Raw genomic sequence first — 20,859 nt, forward strand, 5'->3', positions numbered from 1 at the left:
GAGGAATAATGGTTACATAATTATGTGAATATACTAGAAACTGCTGCATTGTACACATTAAAAGGGTGAACTTTATGATATGTGAATTATATCCCAATAAAGCTGTTATAAAAAGTGCTGTATTTAGTAAGTAATTTAAATTCTCTGATAGGGAATTTGAATTTGTGTCTTTAAAGCAACGGTGTGTACTCCTGAAGAGTTTTAAACTCAAGAACAACGTGATCTGAACATCACTTTCAGAGCATGTGAGAATGGTGGTCAAATCAATGATGTGGCAGAAGAGTGGGTCTAGAAGCTGAGAAATACGTATCCTCAGTTTTCTGCCCTGGGCAGATCTGTAAATTTTATGTTACTGATACTGATTTAGAAATTTTTAACTTTATACGTGGTAATATGTTATAATATTTACTTTGCTCTCATTTTTTTCCTAATCAGTTTCTCTAGGTGATTGAAAAAAGAATAGTAGGTACAGAGTATTAGAGTTAATATTAATTTTTAAATTTACCTGTGTGTAACCTTGGCTGCTGTGAGTTTAGAGACAGCAAAATATGACTTATTTTAGCCAGAGGACCAAGATTCTTGATGAACCATAATGCTTTAAACATCTTCCATTAATAAATGTAAGGATTTTGATGGGGAAAAAGCTCAGAAATTCAGGTTTACCGAGGGTTTTTTGTTATTCTTCTTCCCTTTTTGTGATTTATCTTGTCTGTCAAGTAAGTTACATATTGGAGAATTCCAATATTTTAAAACTTTTTATCCTTTAGAAAATTCTAGACTGATTTAAATTTTGAAAAATTGTATTCATAAGTCAAGCCTATAGTAAATAATGGACTTTAGTAAACTAGTTATCACTCGTTTACTGTCATAGTTTTTCTGTTAAATATGTGTTGGTGTAACCATTAATAAATCTATTTTTAGAAGAGTACATTGTGTACTGCAGCCATTTTGGACACTTTGTGTAACTTGCGTTGTCAGTAGAGATCGTGCCCTCTTGTGGTAAGCTGGGAACAGAATTTCAGCTGTAAAAGTAATCACCCTAGCTTTCTTTGAGTTCATATTTTTTGCTAGTGCATACTCTGAGTTTATTTTCAATAAACAGAAAACAAAACTATAGCAAAATTTTTAAATGGAGAATTGAGAATTGGAGAGAGTAGTATGTTTTGTCTTATTTTATTTGGAGAATTGCTAAAAAAAGATGTGGGTTAACGGACAGAGTATCAAGGAGGAGCCTAACAGGGAAAAGATTTCTCAGTGTGGAAAGGCAACGCGTTCTGAGAGTGTTTGAGAAGGTTTATGACTAACGTTGATGTGATACCCTGAATATTTTACAGGTACACTGTGCCCCATCCTCCTTAGAAAATGCGCCCAGAATGTCTATTCCGTGTGTGTGTGTGTGTGTGTGTGTGTGTGTGTGTGTGTGTGTATACCTTCTCATCCTAGGGAAGGGAATAAATATGTGGCACTATTTGAACTGTCTCATATAATGGAAATTAAGTTTAGTTTGAAATAAATGTTGAAATCTGTTTTGAACTGCCTGTAATAAGTTGGCATCCTAAGTGTTTATTAGTCATGGGGATTTTTTTTCCAAAAGGAATGAATTTTCCCTGAAAATTTTATTTTAATGTTTTCTTAATTTATATTTTTTAATACCTTTGTTCTTCTTTGAGTTTAAAGGTTAAATTTTATATTTCAGCAGTGACTGTGTCCCATATATATCTTCTTAGAAACTGATTTTTTTTGTTTTTTAATGCCCCAGTATTCATAGAAGGATTCCGATGTTAATGCTGTTATCATCCCTTGTGGGTGATTCACTGATCTTTACCAATCCATTAATAAGAAGTGTTACAACTAAGTATTATTCTCATCACATGAATGAATTCTTCTGTGATCAGGGAATTGCATATATTGATCTTCATTGGTTGATATGAAAATCAGTTTATTAAGTTTCAGTTCATAGTTTAAAATATTATTTTGAAAATTCTGATTCAGTTATAGAACATTTTAAATTGACAAAAATAACTGCCATTTTTGTACAAATTGAAAAGACAATTTCTGCTTATTTATACCTAATTACAGCTGTAAACACCGGCAATCTAACATTATGGATTGATTTTTTTTAATATTTATATTTTTAATATGTGGCTTGTAAAGATATATTTGGTTTGTATTAACTGCACTTATTTCATTGTACTATCAGGTGTGTTTAAACAGATGCAGGGAGGTTGTTTTTACAGTTAAAAAATGGTGCTTGCTTTTCATATTATGAAGTTTTTTAATTTACAAGTTTAAAGCTAGTTAATTCAAGATTTTAACAAACCTTTGAATGAATGGCAGTAGAATGTAATGCTTAGAAAAGCTCAGACTCTAGCGTTAGACTGCCTGGGTTAGAATCCCAGCACCGTCACTGACTAGGTAGATGGCCTTGGCAAGTTCTTTAACTTCTTGGTGCTTCAGATTCCTCATCTGCAACAGGGGAATAGTATTAGTACCTACCTCATAAGATTGTTGTAAGGATTAAACGAATTAATATAAAAACACTTAGAGGGCTTCCCTGGTGGCGCAGTGGTTGAGAGTCCGCCTGCCGATGCAGGGGACACGGGTTCGTGCCCCGGTCCGGGAAGATCCCACATGCCACGGAGCGGCTGGGCCCGTAAGCCATGGCCGTTGAGCCTGCGCGTCCGGAGCCTGTGCTCCGCAATGGGAGAGGCCACAGCAGTGAGAGGCCTGCGTACCGCAAAAAAACCCAAAACACTTAGAATAGTGCCTGATGTATGTATACTAAGGTCTGTGCTTCTGTTAACAATATTATTATCACCATTATTAAATTTATACATAGATTAATGTTGAAATTCATTTTGAAGAATGTACTGTTTGTTTTGTAAATATAAATCACTTTCGCAATTCTTGCTTTAAAAGACTTTTCTGAATAATTGAAAATAAATAAAAGCTAAAATTACATTTTATGAAGTTTTTATGAAAGCTTTTTTCACAATTATCTTTTCTTTTCTTTTAGGCACGAAATGTTAACACCGGTGAATTGGCAGCAATTAAAGTAATAAAACTGGAACCAGGTAAATTCATTGAAATTTGGTGTTTCTTATTGCTCTCAACCACTGGATAGCTTTCAGGCTTGTTTTAATGATGTTTGGTCAACCTTCTCTTGTTCCCAACATCTGGCAAATAGGACTAGTGTCTACTCTTTCCTTCACCTCTTTGAGACCTGTAGACTTGTTGCCCAGTTCTTCCCTGAAAAATAGCTAATAATCGCGGGAGGGAGGGGAGCTCCTGAGGAGACTTTGTTCCTTCTGGACGCAGTTGAGCTCCCTTGTCACACGTTGTTAGTGGTGTATTTCCAGGTTAACACTGTCCAGTGATGAGGGGCAGTGTGACGCAGTGGAAGGAATGGGACTGAAATTTGCTGGTTGTAGTCCAGCTCTTCGTGTCCCACTGTCTTGCTCTGTGAACTTGAGCAGGTAACTTAAGCTCTGAGTCTCGGTTTCCTCAATAAACCTAGATCTCATATTTCACAGGTCGTTAAGGTTGTAATAGCTACCTTCCACCTTTAGTAGCTTGTCAAGCCTCTAGGACTGCTCCATATTTTTCATCTGCTTCAACTGTATTCTATCCCTGAATTCCCCCTGCTACCTGCAAACATACCCTTCCCTCTTTTTCTCCCTCCCACCATAAGTAAGTAAGTGTACTAGTGTCTAGACTGAGTTCCACGGCGATGATAGTGCCTTTCTGAGGGTGCCTTTCAGTATGGGCACAAATACATCCAGTAATTTTTTTTTTTTTAAGTGTAGGCAACTTTTTCTATGAAAGTCGAGATAGTAAAATATTTTAGGCTTTTTGGACCACAGGTAGTCTCTGTATACAGTTCTCTCTCTCTTCCTCCCTCTCTCTTTTCATCCTCCTAAAATATAAAAACCATTCTTTGCTGAAAAACCATTCTTAGCAAACCAGGCCACCTGCGCTTGTAGTTTGCCCACCCCTGATTTAGATCATCAGTAGACTTTTTAGAAGTGCTATTAAGATGAAGTTTGAAGGATGTGTTGACTGACTGTGATCAAACCACACTCAAATATAATGAATTAAAAAAATACTTTTTAAGTTACAGGTATTTACAGATTTTTTTATATTCTAATTATATTCTAGCATCACATGACAAAGCTTTTTCTGTTCTCTGAATCTCCTGTTGTTTAGCGGAAATTTGAAATTGACAAAATCTGAGGTTAAGAAATTAAAGGTTTGACATTTGAAGCAGGGCCTCCATTTTTAATCATTAAGAAGTGGCTATGTTATTGATGAAGTAGTCTCTAACTGGTAGCAGTATGTACATACATCATTCCTTCAAATCAGTTTAGTGCCTCCTCTTTCAGGAAGCCTTCCTCCCCTGACCCCTGCCCTGACTAAGATGACTCCTGCAGGAATAGCTCTGGAATACCACTTACCACAGCTGTGCTTCCAGAGTCGTCTTTCTTTGTTCCTAAGTTTTAATTGAATTTGTGTCCACAGCACTCAGCTTAGCGTCGGTGCATAGTACACATTCAGGACATCTTAAAATTTCCTTTAAAAAATTAGGAACTTAAAATCTTATTGTTCATCAAGTCATTTGTTTACTGATTAGTGAATTTTTTGTGTTATGTTCATCTTGAACACTGCCTTGTATATATAGATCATTGTAATAAAATAAAACACAATTAAATAAAAAGAAAAAAGCTTATTCCTATTCTGCCACTCAGAGATAACAAGAGTTACTACCATATATGTTATTAGTTATACACTTAAATTTAGTTTATATTGGATTCCCTACTTGTGTGTTCATAGAAGTCACCTGAATTTTTTTTTTGGCTGCGTGTGTGGCTTGCAGGATCTTAGTTCCCTGACCAGGGATTGAACCCCGGCCCCCTGCAGTGGAACCCGGAGTCCTAACCATTGGACCGCCAAGGAATTCCCCCTGAATTTTTCCGTTTAATTTCTTTATTTTAATTTGTTTATATCCTGTGAGAAATGTTTAACTTGTTGGTGAGCTTGAAGTATATGGCACAGTGGTTAAGTGCACAGACTCCAAAGCCAGACTACTTTGATTCTAGTCTGGCTTGACCACATTGCTTAAGCTTTTCGGATGGACCTCTGTTTCCTCATCCCTAAAATGGGGATAATAATAGTAACTTCCTCTTAACGTTGTTGTAAGGATTAAGTAAGCTAATATATCTAAAGCACTTTAAGAGTTTCTTTAAAAGTTTCTTAATTTGCCATAATGACGTAGCAATTCCGCTCTTGTGTATCTACCCACACAATTTTCACACACAGATGTTCACAGCAGTGTTATTCATAATAGACAGAAGCTGGAAACAACCTAACTGCCCATCAACTGGTAAATGAATAGAGAAAATGTGTCCATACAGTGGAATACTGTTCAGCAATAAAAAGAAACAAACTGTTGATACATGCTGTGACATAAATGAACCTTAAAAACATGTAAAAAGTGGAAGAAGCCAGATAAAAGAGACTACATATTATATGATTCCATTTATGTGAAATGTTTAGAAAAGGCAAATCTACAGAGTCAGAAGGTGGATTCGTGGGCTGATGTATGTGGCAGGAGGATTAATAATTAATGGGCATGAGGGATCTTATTGGGTAATGGAAATATTCTAAAACTGATTTATAGTGAACTTGGTGAATTTACTAAAAAAAAATCATTGAATTATGCACTTGATATAGATGAATTACATGATTTTAAAATATGCCTTAATACAGTTATAAAAAATAACCACAATACCATTGTAGTCTCTTACAATATTAATAATAGCTTCTTAATAACAAATAAGTTTCACACATTGTAATTAGTTGATGTGTCTCAAATTTCTTTTATATCCATAGGTTGTGCCTTCATCTGTGTTTGTCTTTTTCTTTGCCTTTTGTTTGTTTGAAGAAACTTGGTTATTTATCCTGTAGGATTTTCCCTTAGTCGGGGTTTTGCCAGCTGCCCCCCTGTAGGATCATTTAGTGTGTTCTTCTGTGAGTTAGTGGTTAGTTCTAGAAGACTGGTAAGATTCAGGTGTGATTTGGCATGTGGTGGAAGAGGACAGCTTTGTTGGTGGTATTATGTTCTCATTTTTCTAAATTACAATTCTGATATCCAGTCTTTGACATTTTGAAAAACAGAAACTAAATCTGAAATAGTCAAGTGTAGTGGGAATGATTTTAAGAATTTGCATCCAAAGTTGTTTTTTTTTTCCCTCTTTTTCTTTATAAGTGATATCCAGTTTGAACGTGAAGCTAGATGAAAACTTCTTTGGACATTTGGACAAAATTGTTTACTTAAGTGTGAATTTGGTCTAAGTATCTCACTGGGGCTTCTAATCTTATTCCTGTGGCTTTAATTTAGATTTGATTTTCTCAATTGTTCTTTGATTAAGCATCAGTCTATAACATTTTTTAACTTAAGTTGCAAGGACAATGTTTGATCATTGTAATAAAAGTTAAAAAAATACAATTAAACAAGAAGAAGAAGCTAAACATCATTCATCATTCTGCCACCTCTATAAACACTTGACTTTTAGTGATTTTCTCCAGATTTTTTTGTGTATTTATGTACAGGCATACCTAGTTTTATTGGGCTTCACTTCACTGTGCTTCACAAATACTGTGTTTTTTACAAATTGAAGGTTTGTGGTGATCCTGCATTGAGCAAGTCTGTTGGCACCATTTTTCCAGTAGCTTTTGCTCACTTTGTGTCACTGTGTCACATTTTGGCAATTTCCATAATTCAAACATTTTCATTATTAGTATAACGTGTTATGGTCATCTGTGATCAGTGATGTTAATGGCAAAAAGATTACGACTTGCCGAAGGTTCAGATGATGGTTAGCATTTTTTAGCAATAAAGTATTTTTAAATTAAGGTATGTACTTTTTTTTTAGATATAATGCTATTGCTTAATAGACTACAGTTAGTGTAAACATAACTTTCATATGTACTGGGAAACCAAGAAATTAGTGTGACTTGCTTTATTGCAGTCTTCTGGAACTAAACCCACAACATCTCTGAGGTATGCCTCTACAAACACCTAACATATATACTGCACACACAGAGACACATACACTTACCTACGCAGACCACAAAGGGCCGGGCAGAGTTCAGAGATGGATAAGAATGTACTGAGATCAGCTTGATTTGCATGCTTACTGCTGAACCGGTAAACAAGCATTGCAAAGGATAAGTAAGAGAAGAATACCATGAGTGGGCACAGCTCCCCAGTGCTTCCCCAGGTCCTCAGAGGTGACCCAGACTGGTAGTCCGTGCAGTGCGTGATTTGGCAACCACAAAACGCCTGGCTTGCTGCCATTTATGCTGTCAGGCTTGCGGGTGGACAGCATCAATACTCAGCGAGTGGTGTAACTCTTCTTAGAAAAGGCAATTATTTGTTGTGACACTGTTCAGTAGTTTTGTGTTCCACTTCTTACTATGTCCTCACATCTGTAGCTGGCCTGGCCATTGCCTACCAAAGATGCAAACACATGTGTATGTACATGAGTGTGTTTTATCCATAAATGCGTTGATTTTTTACATTTTCTTTTCATTTGAAAAGCATTGCATGAATTTTTTCTATGTTAGTATTTCTACGCCACCATTTTTTAGTTGGCTGCATAGTATTCAGCAGTATAAATTATAGCTGTTTAATCAGTCCCTAATGATTATAACACTTAAGTTTTTACAATTATAAACCTTGTACCTCTATTTATTATGTATCATGTACCTATGAGGACATCTTTTGTCCTTGTACATATGATTATTTTGTCATGATAAATTAATTAGCTGGTCAGAGGATATGTACATTTTTAGGAGTTTTGACATATACTAGGGATTATGCCTGACATTTCCAGGGTTTGATTTTTTGTTTTTTGGTTTTTTTCCTATACCTTTGCCCACAAAAGGATATCATTATAATAAAATCTTTACTCTTGATCAAAAACTGATGTCTTACTGTTAATTAACATTTCTCTGTCTTCCAGTGATTAGGTATCTTTTTTCCCCATATACTTCTTGGCCTTATATTTTTATTTTATGAAGAGCTTGTTTGTGTCAGTCATTTAACAAATATTTATTCATTGTCTGCTACGTGCCAGGCATTGGTCTAGGTGCTGGGTACATAGTGGTGAATAAGGCAGACTCTTACCCTTGAGAAGCTTATATTTTAGTTCAAAGTGACAGGAAACACGTAAACAGATAAGATAATTCATGAACTAAAATGAAGTAATGTTGAAAGTGGCCAGAGGCTACTTTAGCCAGTGTGGTTAAGGGAGACCTTCAGAGCAGGTGGCATTTGGGTTGAGACTTGAACGATGAGAAGGCAATAGTCCTGTGACAGTGTTGCAGGGGAGAGCATTCTAGGTGGTCAAGGGCAAGTGCAGTGACTCTGAGACAAGAATGAGTGCTGCAAGGCTGAGGACAGAGAGAAGGCCTGTATGGCTGGATCATTGTGAGCCAGTGGGAGCAGGGTGTGCAAGGGGGCTGGAAAGCTAGTCAGGGACTAGGGTTATAGATGGCCTTGGGCACTGTGGTAAGGAGGTTAGATTTTACTTGAAGCTCAGTGGAAAGCTTTTGGAGGATGTTTGGCCTGAGCAACTGGGTGATACTTTAGGTTCTGTTTACTGACATGGGGAAGACTTGAAGTGTGGATGGAATCAGTAATCCTCTATTTATTATGTATGTTTTAGGCATCTGCTAGATATCTAGTTGGAGATGTTGAATAGGCAGTTTGACACATGCGTCTGGAGCTTTAGGAGAAGTTACGTTACACATACAGATTTGAGGGTCCTCAGCATGTAGGTCGTCCATGAAGCCGTGGAAGTAGATGAGGTTACCTGAGAAGAAAGGAGAGATAGAGAAGGATGGCCCAGGTTGTAACCCTGGGTGATTTCGATACTAGAGGTCCGCTAGAGGAGGAGGTCCCAGCAAAGAAAACTTGAAAACAGGTAACAAATTAGGTAGGAGAAATATCTGCTGAGGGTTTTGTCAGTGAAGCCTTAGAAGAAAGTCTTTCAGGCAGGAGGGAGATTAAACTGTGTCAGATGATGCTGAGGTATGTGGAGTAAGATGAGGACTGAGAATTGGGCATTGGTTTTGATGACTTTGATAAATCAGATTAGTGGTTAAGGAGTGAATGAGAGGAAAGGAAGTGAAGATAGCAAGAAAGATTCTCCTCTCAAGGCCTTTTGCTGAAAAGGTTAGCAGAGAAATGGGGCATTAGCTGGAGTGGGACCTGGAGTTTATGGAAGGTTTTTCTAGAATACATGATACTCAGTTATGTTTTGTGCCAGTGCAGTGAGAATAAACCAGTAGAGAAGAAGAAATAGATGTTGCAGAAGCTAATGCAGATAACTCCAGGAATAAAGTCCGAGAAAATGAAGAGACAGTATCCAAGGCATAAGTCTAAGAGCAAGGAGACTTGATTCATTTTAACAGGAGATAAGGCAGAGGATGAGTATATAAGCAGGTAGGAGGACAGAATTGATAGTGGAAAGATTGGTTATTACCTGATTGTGCCCCTTTTCCTTTTGAACTATAGGACATGGTTATCAAAGCTTTATGCTTTGAAAGGCTTGCCAATCCCACTATTTATTTATACGTATGTGTATATTTTATATACACATATAAACTTCTGACTTCCGTTGTACTTTTTTTTTTTAACATTTAGATCTTAGATCCATGTAGAATTAGTTTGATGTATGATGTGAAGTAAAAATCGAACTTAATTTTTTTTTCTCAAATAGTTAAATCTAGCTCTTTGGTATAATTGGTTCTGTTCTGGGCTTTCTGTTTTAATTTAAGGAATTGCCTATTTATTTTGTTGCCAATACCACACTGAAGCTAGACTTTAAAATAATACTTGTTCCTGAGGTAGGTTGTTGCAAAGAATATTTTTTATAGAACCTGATGAAGATTAACATAATGATTGATAATGACATATTGTTTGGATATCAGAGATAGATACAATAATGTAAGATACTCAATGACATCGGAAAATAAAGGATTCCATAAAGGTGAGTTTTCTAAAATCCTCTTTAAATTGCAAAAATTGTTTTAACCATTGTGTTTGTAAATATTTCTCAAATGCATTTCACCTCAAATAACATACTGAGAGTAGTGTAGTTATCATAATGTAACCAATAGTTATAAGTTGTCCTCAGCAGCTCATGACAAAGAGAAATATTGTGGTGCCTCTCAGAAAAAGGCTCTAAATGACAGTGACTGAACGACAATGACATTTCCCCCTCTCTCCGTGTCACTAGTGGCTTTTTTTTGGCCACGCTGAGCAGCTTGTGGAGTCCTAACCACTGGACCTCCAGGGAATTCCCTAGTTGCTTCTCTTTAGGTTGGTAAACATTTACTGACATACATTAAGATAAATGGTAAGGCACATTTCTTGATTTTGAAGTCTAGCCCTTTATATCTGCCTCCTCTGTCTCCTGTTTCTGTTGTGTTGTTGGCCAGGAGATTGGACAATCAGATTTGTTAGAATTGCATCTAATGAAAAAGTGAATATGCTGTGAGCTTATCAGAAGAACTTTCCTTTGAACTTTGAGTCATCTCTTACCTTCTCAAGGTACTTTTTGTCCATGCCTGGTTCTCATTTATGTCCTGAAAAGTTAAAGTTACTAAATAAGTGCTTAGTTTGAAACTTAATCGTCTCTACAATGGGTAGTGGAAGTCAAAGAGAGAGCATATAGCGTAGTGGTTAAGAATGCGGACTTTGGACCCAGAGTGCTTTGATTAAAATTGAGGCTCCATCATAGTAAACTGTTTGACCTTGGAAGATTATTAACTTCTCTACCTATTCTTCCTTTCTGCAAAGTAGGGGCAGTAATAGTTCCTACCTCATAGGGTTGTTGTAAAAATTTAGTAGTTTAATGTATTTGAAGTACTTAAAATAGCTGTAATTTTTATTAATAGGGACTTAAAACTGTTATAAATACATTGATGTATTGTGCAATTAAAATGAATAAAATTATAAGCTATTATGTTTTCTTGTTCTAGAAAACAAATGCAACAACTGATTTCTTATACTGTCTACTGACTTAATCCTCTCTCTTACTATCCACTCCCCCACCTCTCCCCGCAGTACACATGCATACACTCTTACACATGCCATAGAGCTGCTAGAGATACTGAACATGCTTTGGGTGTTAGACTTTTCTTTGTGATACTCTGGGGGCTGTGGAATGAGGCAAGCTTATAAAATTATTTCCTTAAACTTACCTTCTTTCAGTTACTATTCATGTACAGTGAAATAAAGTTCAGGAATTGCCTTTTTTGAACTTAAATATTATGCCTACAGTAGACTATAAAATCCTCGATGGAGGAGGCTTTGTCTCTTAATTATAACCTTGAGACATTGTACAGCTCTATGCACATAAATGTTTGGTAAATATTTTACTGAATGAATATTGTATATGATAAACTAAAACATCCAGAATGATTTTTTTTTTATGTGAAAACATTTTTTTATGTTCAAAAAACCCCACAACTTACGAGTTCTGTTCCTAGAGTTCTTATACTTTGTGGAACAAAGCAACTTTCTAACCTTTTGAGCATACCCATCCTACTTGCTGGAGAAAAATATTTATTATTTGTAAGATAAAATAAAATCAATCTCCAGGTAAACAAATTAACCCTTTTTATATGTTTAGTTTGGATCTTTGATATATACATATGTAGTCTTAAAAGTCTATAGGTGTCATGTATATAAGTAACATTAATAGGCTCTGAAGTACTGACAGGTCCTTTTAAAATTAAAAACTAGGGGAAACACAGCTATCATATTGAGTTTGCTTTCTATGTCAGAGGAGGTACAGGGGAGAATTTGTCAGCAGAATTCAAACGGGTCCAGAAATCAGTAGAAAATAATGATGATGTGCAGAACTTGGCTTAACAGGAATCCACTTTCTTTTTTAAAATATTGATTTATTTATTTTTGGCTGTGTTGGGTCTTCGTTGCTACGCGCGGGCTTTCTCTAGCTGCAGCGAGCAGGGGCTACTCTTCGTTGCGGTGCGCGGGCTTCTCATTGCGGTGGCTTCTCTTGTTGTGGCTCACGGGCTCTAGAGCACAGGCTCAATAGTTGTGGCGCATGGACTTAGTTGCTCCGCGGCATGTGGGATCTTCCCGGACCAGGGCTCGAACCTGTCCCCTGCATTGGCAGGCAGGTTCTTAACCACTGCACCAGCAGGGAAGTCCCAGGAATCCACTTTCTTATTAGTGTTTTTCCAGATGGTAGAATTATTTTTCTTAAATTCACATATCCACATAGCAACTGCAACAGCAACACTAATGGTGATAAAAGTCACAGCAGCCACTTTTTGGATACTTGCTTAGGACAGTGTGCCAGACCCTGTACTGAGCTCTTCATCTGCGTTGTCTCACAGTAATCACGCTGTGCAGTAGGTGTGGTATTATCATCCCCATCTCACAGGATAGAGGCACAGAAAGATTAAGTAATTTGCCTAGGGCTGTATGACAGAGGAGCAAATTTAAATCCAGGTTTATGTCTCCCTAGAGCCTGTGTTATTATGTATGTTGCTTTACAGATGCTTCCTGGAATTTTTAGAATAATTCCCAGTTCTCCAGCAATATTTTTTGAAAGTTTGCCTCTCTACTATAGAGCTCATTATTCATTTATTTTCAATGTTAAATTAAATTTTAAGTTTTTATAGTTTTTAAGAATTTATTATATTTATTTATTATTTTTGGCTGCATTGGGTCTTCGTTGCTGCGCGCGGGCTTTCTCTAGTTGTGGTGAGCGGGGGCTACTCTTCGTTGTGGTGCACGGGCTTCTCATTGCAGTGGCTTCTCTTGTTGTGGAGCATGGGCTCTAGGCGTGCGGGCTTCAGTAGTTGTGGCTCGCAGGCTCTAGAGCGCAGGCTCAGTAGTTGTGGCGCATGGGCTTAGTTGCTCCACAGCATGTGGGAACTTCCCGGACCAGGACTCGAACCCGTGTCCCCTGAATTGGCAGGGGGATTCTTAACCACTGTGCCACCAGGGAAGCCCTATAGTTTTTATTTAACATAATTTCAGACTTTAGGGGAAATGTTGAAAGAATAGTACAAAGAATTTCAATATTTCATCAAGATTTCTCAGTATTAATATTTGCTACATTTGCTTTATCTTTTCTTTATCTTATCCACTTAAAGATACCCTCTTCCCCTGAATAGTGTGTATTTCGTTAGAGCAATGAAATGTCATTCATTGCCTTACGTAACAGTACAATCATCAAAATCAGGAAATTAATGCTGCTACAGGGTTGTTATTTAATGCACAGACCTTATTCAGATTTTGTCAGTTGCCCCAATAATACCTTTTTAGGAAAAAGAAAATCTGGGATAATGTGTTGCATTCAGTTGCCAGGTCTCTTCAGTTTTTTTTGTTTGTTTGTTTTTTAATCTGAAAGAGTTACTGAGCCTTTGTTTTGAATGCTAGGTCTGTTTATTGCTACTGATGCATAGTTTCTACTAGGTTGTCTTAAGGGATAGAGCCAGGAAATAGATGTATGTATGCACACATAAATATGTACATACCCACACACCTCTCCCTTCCCTACCCCCCATCTATCTTTATCGAAAACTATGACTTCATGCTTATACCTCCAATACCAGTCTAACACCATAAAGTTCATTCTCTCTTTTCTTTCCATATGTGTAACTTCCTTCTCCAACAGAGGGAAACCTGGTTTCCATTATCGGTAGTATATTTACTTACTTGCTTAATCCTTGAACATAAAAGTAATTTCAGAATTGTTAACCTATGCCTCTGAGAACTCAGCTACTAACTGGAGGTCATCGTTTGTTTAGAATATTTATCTCTAGGCTGAGGACATATATTGTTCTAAAATCTGGTTCTCCTTGTGTCTCTCCCTTTGAAAATTGCATATGTTATTCTGTTGAAGTTTGTATGGTGTATTAGTTTCCAGGCTGCCATAACAAAGTAGCACAAACTAGGTGGCTTGAAACAACAGAAATTTATCCTCTAACAGTTATGGAGGCTACAAGTTGGAAATCAAGGCGTCAGCAGAGTTGGTTCTTTCCGAGAACCCTGAAAAATATGTTCCCTGCTTCTCTAGCTTCTGGTGATGGCCAGCAACCCTTGGTTGGCGTCCCTTGGCTTTTAGGTGGTTCCAGTCTCTGCCTCCGTCATCACAGAGCAAACACCCTGTGTCCAAATTTCCCCTTCATATGAGAACACCAGTCCTAGAGACTACCATAAAGGCCTCATCTTAGCATGATTACAGCAAGACCCTGTTTCCAAATAGGATCACGTTCACAAGCACTGGAGGTTCAGTTCACCATATCTTTTGGGGGGACACATTTCAACCCATGATACATGACCAATTTATTTGTTTCTGTTTGTATTCATTTTGGGGATGCCTCCTTCATCTTTGATTTTATTTCTTTTAGAGTATTTTTTTAAGTATGTGCAACTTGAACATGATTCAGGGAAGTGTCATTCTTTCATCTTTTTTTATCCTATTTCCCACTCATCCGCTGTTGATAACCACTATTTTTGGTCTCAGGTTTATCCTTTCCATGTTTTGTTTTGTTTATCCAAATGAGCAGATACATGAATATTTTCTTATTTTCTCTTCTTTTCTTTTACAAAAGGTAGCATACTATAGCTATCCGTTTGAATTTTGCCCTTTTCACTTAACAGTCTGTCTGGGAAGTCATTCCACATTAATTCTCATTCTGCATAAAACTCCATCATATGAGTCAGTCACTGTTCTATGTGTGCACCTCTAGGCTGGTTCCAATACATTACATTTACAAATAACGCTGCTTGTAAAATTTATGTCATCCATATTGATAAATGCTACAAAACGTTGAACCTCGGAAACGTTATGCTAAATGAGAGAAGCCAAACACAATAGGTCACATACTGTGTATTTCCATTTATGTGAAATATACAGCATAAGTAAGTCCGTAGAGACAGAAAGCAGATTTGTTGTCGCCAGGGGCTCTGGGGAGAGGGGGATGGGAAGTGACTGCTTAGTGGGTATGGGGTCACCTTTGGAGGTGATAAAATGTTTTGACTTTAATTTAAACATCCTCTTGTTTTTCTTGCTGATGTTGGTGCTGTTGACATTTAGGCCACTGGATAGTCAGTGCATCTTTAAACGCCTCCCACAAAGAACAGACCCTGAAGTTTATCTTTTTAATGACAGTGTGTGTAAAGTATACACTGTCTGTTCACATCTTTTTTTGATTGCCCCGTCAGAGTTAATTTACCTCCTCTGTCTTTCACTTTACAGAGTTTTGTTTTTCTGTTGCCCTGGAGAAAGTTGAAGTCTGATGATGCTGGCGCTAAAGTATCTGTGTGGGAAAATGGGGGGCATGGTCCAGGATGGGAGTGGGTCATAAAGGATGTAAGCCAGAAAGATACTTAGGGCCAGATTGTGTACCATGATACCTTCTATTTCATGCCAGAATGTCTAGAGCTGTGGGTCACTGAAGGTCATTAGAGAGACGACTAATATTTAGTCTGTGTTTTAAAAGATAACAGGCAGTAATGTGGCGAATGTACTGAAATGTAAGTCAGTACTGGAAACAGGGAGACCAGTGAAGAGGTATACTGAGAAGGGTATTAGGAAAGGAATGTGTATGTGTGTATAACTGAGTCACTTTGCTGTACAGCAGAGATTGGCACAGCACTGTAAATCAACTCTACTTCAATAAAAAAAATTTTTTTTAAAGAAGGGTATTAGAGTTCAGGTTAACTGCTATAACAAAGAAACCCCAAAATAAAGTGACCTAAACAAGATAGACATTTATTTCTCTCTCACGTAACAGTTTTGAGGTGAGTCCAAGTTGGTAGTTCAGTTCTGTTCCATGAGGTCATTCAGGGATACATGTTCCTTCCATTTTATGCCATCACCCAGTAGAGCACTCATTCATCTGCTTATGTGAGGTTAGGTCACTGGTATGTCCATCTTTAGCTTGCTGGAAGAGAGACAGGTATTTTAAGGCAAGCAGCTTTTCTTTTAAGGAAGTGAGGTTGGAAGTCACATACCAGTCACATGCTCATTTTTGTGCTAGAACTTAACTTCCATGGCCACACAAATGCAAGAGAGGCTGGGAAATGCGGTCTTTAGCTAGGCAGCTACGTGTCCAAGAAGAAGGAAAGAATGGCCATTGGAGGCACAAATCGCAGTCTACCCCAGGAGGCAATTGGGGTATTATTATGAGGATTTGAACCAGGAGAGTTATAATAGGGCTAGAACTGAGATGTGTTTAGGAAGTAGACTGAAGAGAAGGAATATATTTCCATTCATCTGAGACATCTTGATTACGAGGTGTTTAGAGACTGTGTAGTTGTGTGCAGTTGTTAATTCGATCTACAGGTCTGGAGCTCAGGAGAGAGGTCTTGGCTGAAGGGGTGGGTTTGGAAATCATTGGTGTTTGGTAGTAGTTGCAGTTGGAGAATTTTAAAAAGAAAGAGGGGATCACTAGTACCAGATGTTGCTGATACGTCAGGTAGAATGAGAATTGATAAGAGGCCTTTGATTTGGCTCTTAGAATGACATGGACCTTTGCAAGAGTAATTTCAGCAGAGTCATGGAGTGAAAAATAGATTGTAGTGGGCTGAGGAATGAATGGAAGTCATGAAAAGGAAGCAAAGCTCAGACAGTTTTTTGAAGAAATTTGACTGTGAAAGTGGGGACTGGTTTAATATAGGAGGAGCAAGGTTAAGGGAAGGTTTTTCACGTTTTTAAAAAAATTAATTAATTTTATTTTTGGCTGTGTTGAGTCTTCATTGCTAAGCGTGGGCTTTCTCTAGTTGCAGGGAGTGGGGGCTACTCTTCGTTGCAGTGCGCGGGCTTCTCATTTCAATGGCTTCTCGTTGTGGAGGAGGGGCTGTAGGCGTGCGGGCTTCAGTAGTTGCAGCACTTGGGCTCAGTAGTTGCGGCACGCGGGCCCGAGAGTCCGTGGCCTTCAGTAGTTGTGGCTCGCGGGCTCTAGAGTGCAGGCTAAGTAGTCGTGGCACGGGGGCTTACTTGCTCCGCAGTATGTGGGACCTTCCCAGACCAGGGCTCGAACCTGTGTCCCCTGCATTGACAGGCGGATTCTTAACCACTGCGCTACCAGGGAAGTCCAGGTTTTTCACTTTGAGGTAAGTTTGAGCATGTTTGTAGGCTGAGAGGAAAATGTGAGTGATGATAGAGAGAATAAAGGTATCAAAGACAATATAAATGATGGAGCAAGGTTCTGAGAGGGCTTGGAAGGAGATAGGATCAGGAGGTACCTCTTTTGAAAAGAAAGAAAGTACCTCTTTTGGGATCACAATTTTGTAAAGGGCCAATAGTGGGCACAAAAAAAGATCAGTTTTAAGGTTGAGGAGAAGGTAGCTAAAGAAGATCTTTACATCAGGGTCTCCATTTTCTCAGATGTAGGAAGCTAGGTCCATAGCTGTGAGTGAAGTTGAGGTGGGTAGGTATGATATCTGAGGAATAATGGACATGACTTTTTATTGTTTTAAGAGCCGTTGTAGGAAATAGAAGAAACTGACTAGTTAACAGTGGTGGGACTGTTGTGCAGTGTTACATACCTAATTGAAGTTAGAAATCAACCATTTTTATTATTCCCATTGACATAGCTATGCTACTATTCAAAAGCTGTTGCTAGAACATCACCTAAAAACAATATGTAATTAATTTTCACCTATTAAAAGATCTTTTCTCTAGAAATTAGAGTTATGGGGAAATTAGTATTAAGAGAATTAGACAAGGTACTACCCCACGGTAGGTACACTTGTCTCTATTTTATTTTATTTTTATTTTTATTTATTTATTTTTGGCTGCATTGGGTCTTCGTTGCTGCATGCAGGCTTTCTCTAGTTGCGGCAGGCGGGGGCCACTCCCTGCCGCGATGCGCGGGCCTCTCATTGCGGTGGCCTCTCCTGCTGCGGAGCACGGGCTCAACGCACACAGGCTCAGTAGTTGTGGCATGTGGGCTCAGCAGTTGTGGCTCGCGGGCTCCAGAGCTCAGGCTCAGCAGTTGTAGCACACGGGCCTAGTTGCTCCACTGCATGTGGGAGCCTCCCCGCCCAGGGCTCGAACCCGTGTCTCTATTTTAAAAACTGCTCATTAGTGCATTTCCTGCCCTGTTACATGAATTATCCATCCATGTTACCTTTTCCCCAAAGTCTCAGAGGATAACAAGCATATATTCGTAAATTTATCTTCAGCCTTCCTCATAAAGTGGGTAAAAAAACAAACCTGAGAAATGCTAAACAGTTGTTTAATGAGAGATAGAAAAGAGGAAAACAGTACCCAGATATGTCACTTGATGATCTCATCCGCCTGCAGAAAGTTTTCTTGATTCCCAATGTGTAATGCAAACCATTGACTTCTGGCATTTTACTTAAAATGCTGTTAATATAAAATTAATATTTATTGCACTCCCATAATATACCACTATAGAAGCAAGTCCAGTTTCCATTTAAGACTATTGCTTCTAACAGGGCTTACATTTTCTTGATGTTTTATGAATTACATTGTAGTCCCAGAGATCTTAACAATAAAGTACTAACCTACACTTGTTATCTCATATTTTTTATGATAGCCATTCTGACAGGTGTGAGGTGATAATCTCGTTGTGGTTTGATTTCTGTTACCCTGGTGACTAACGATGTTGAGCACCTTTTCATACACCTTTTGGCCATTTGTGTGTCTTCCTCAGAAAAATGTCTATTTAGTTCCTCTGCCCATTTTTAAATCAGATTGTTTGGGGTTTTTTGCCATTAACTTCTGTGAGTTTTTTTAATATATTTTTTGGATATTAACCTCTTATCAGATGTATGATTTTTAGATATTTTCTCTCATTCTGTGGGTTTCATTTTCTTGATGGTCCCCTTTGCTGTACAGAAGCTTTTTAGTTTTTTATCATAAAAAAGGCAAGAGATAAGTGTTGGTGAGGATGTGGAGAACAGGAAACCCTTGTGCACTTTTGGTGGGAATGTAAATTGGTGCAGCCACTGTGGAAAACACTATAAAGATTCCTTAGAAATTAAAAACAGAGCTGCCAGGTGATCCAGCAATCCCACTTCTGGGTATATATCCAAAGGATATGAAAGGATATCAAAGAGATATGTGTACTCCTATGCTCATTGTTCACAATAGCCAAGATAAGTAAACAACCTAAGTGTCTGTGGATCAATGGATAAAGAAGATGTGTATTTATATATACAATGGAATATTATTCAGCCAAGAGAAAGAAGGAAATCCTGCCATTTGCAACAGTATGCATGGACTTTGAGGGCATTATGCTAATTGAAATAAGCTAAAACATTAAATGAGTACATGAACTTCACTAAGGTAGGATATGTTTCTTCAAAACCAGTGTATCTGCCCAAATTGGATATCTTTTGTGGAGAAATTGCTACATAATAAACAAACCAAAAGATAAATCAGCAAGTAACCTCTTTTCTGAAGAGCATAATGTAATCAGTTTAATTAGCAAGCTGTTCTTTACACTCTGACATAAAGTGGAGACAGGAAACTCAAATAACAAGAAATTAAGAATCTGACCATTTATCAGGCTGGAATAGCAGACACAGATAAAACCTCAAACTTAACAGGAAACGGTATTTCTCACAAGAATGATAGAGCTGTAAAGTGTCATAACAAACCCTGTCTTTGAGTGACTATGGCTTGCCTACTCACTGAAAAACTTTGCTCTGGAAAATCAGACTATCAGAAACTTCACTTGTGTATAATTATAGCAGCAAGAGTGAAACATCCCATTCTTGCCTGGAGAATTTGCCTGGAGAATCTAAGTGTTTTTGACATAGAGTAGCAGTCTTGATTTACAACCAAGACACACAGCTTCAGATAAGGGGTTTCTGGACACAGCATCCACATCTATCTTAACTTCGTAGTTCCTAAGGAAAGAGGACCTTGGTTCACTTTGCAGTCTAGTCCCTTTACACACAGCCCTGCTTTGCTCTAAGCCTATCTAAACACTGCTTCATGTAAATTTCACTTATACTTTACTCTTTCCCAAATCTTTTTTTTTGAACTTTATTTTCTTTTTATACAGCTGGTGGTTCTTATTAGTTATCTATTTTATACACATCAGTGTATACATGTCAATCCCAATCTCCCAATTCATCCCCCCCCCACCGCTTTCCCCCTTTGCTGTCCATATGTTTGTTCTCTACAACTGTGTCTCTATTTCTGCCTTGCAAACTGGTTCATCTGTACCATTTTTCTAGATTCCACATAGATGCATTAATATATGATATTTGTTTTTCTCTTTCTGGCTTACTTCACTCTGTATGACAGTCTCTAGATCCATCCACGTCTCTACAAATGACCCAATTTTGTTCCTTTTTATGGCTGAGTAATATTCCATTGCATATATGTACCACAACTTCTTTATCCATTTGTCTGTTGATGGGCATTTAGGTTGCTTCCATGACCTGGCTATTGTAAATAGTGCTGCAATGAATATTGGAGTGCATGTGTCTTTTTGAATTATAGTTTTCTCTGGGTATTTGCCCAGTAGTGAGATTTCTGGGTCATATGGTAATTCTATTTTTAGTTTTTTAAGGAACATCCATACTGTTGTCCATAGTGGCTATATCAATTTACATTCCAACCAGCAGTGCAAGAAGGTTCCTTTTCTCCACCCTATCCAGCATTTGTTGTTTGTAGATTTTCTGATGATGCCCATTCAAACCGATGTGAGGTGATACCTCATTGTAGTTTTGATTTGCATTTCTCTAATAAGTAGTGATGTTGAGCAGCTTTTCATGTGCTTCTCGGCCATCTGTATGTCTTCTTTGGAGAAATGTCTATT

General features: G+C 37.9%; 1 protein-coding gene across 3 annotated transcripts in view; it reads left to right on the plus strand.

The window, feature by feature from the left end:
- Positions 1 to 20,859, plus strand: part of MAP4K3 (mitogen-activated protein kinase kinase kinase kinase 3) — a 192,847-nt gene that overhangs the window by 61,828 nt on the left and 110,160 nt on the right. For all 3 annotated transcript variants that reach the window (XR_009521463.1, XM_060026758.1, XM_060026759.1), the window contains exon 2: positions 3,017 to 3,074. Coding sequence is in view for 2 of the 3 variants with exons in the window: in XM_060026758.1 (XP_059882741.1) it covers positions 3,017 to 3,074 (58 nt within the window). In the remaining variant the exon portion in view is untranslated. The remainder of the gene's footprint in view (positions 1 to 3,016; positions 3,075 to 20,859) is intronic.

This window comes from Delphinus delphis, chromosome 12, assembly GCF_949987515.2.
Source record: "Delphinus delphis chromosome 12, mDelDel1.2, whole genome shotgun sequence".
In the NCBI taxonomy this organism is placed as follows: Eukaryota; Metazoa; Chordata; class Mammalia; order Artiodactyla; family Delphinidae; genus Delphinus; species Delphinus delphis.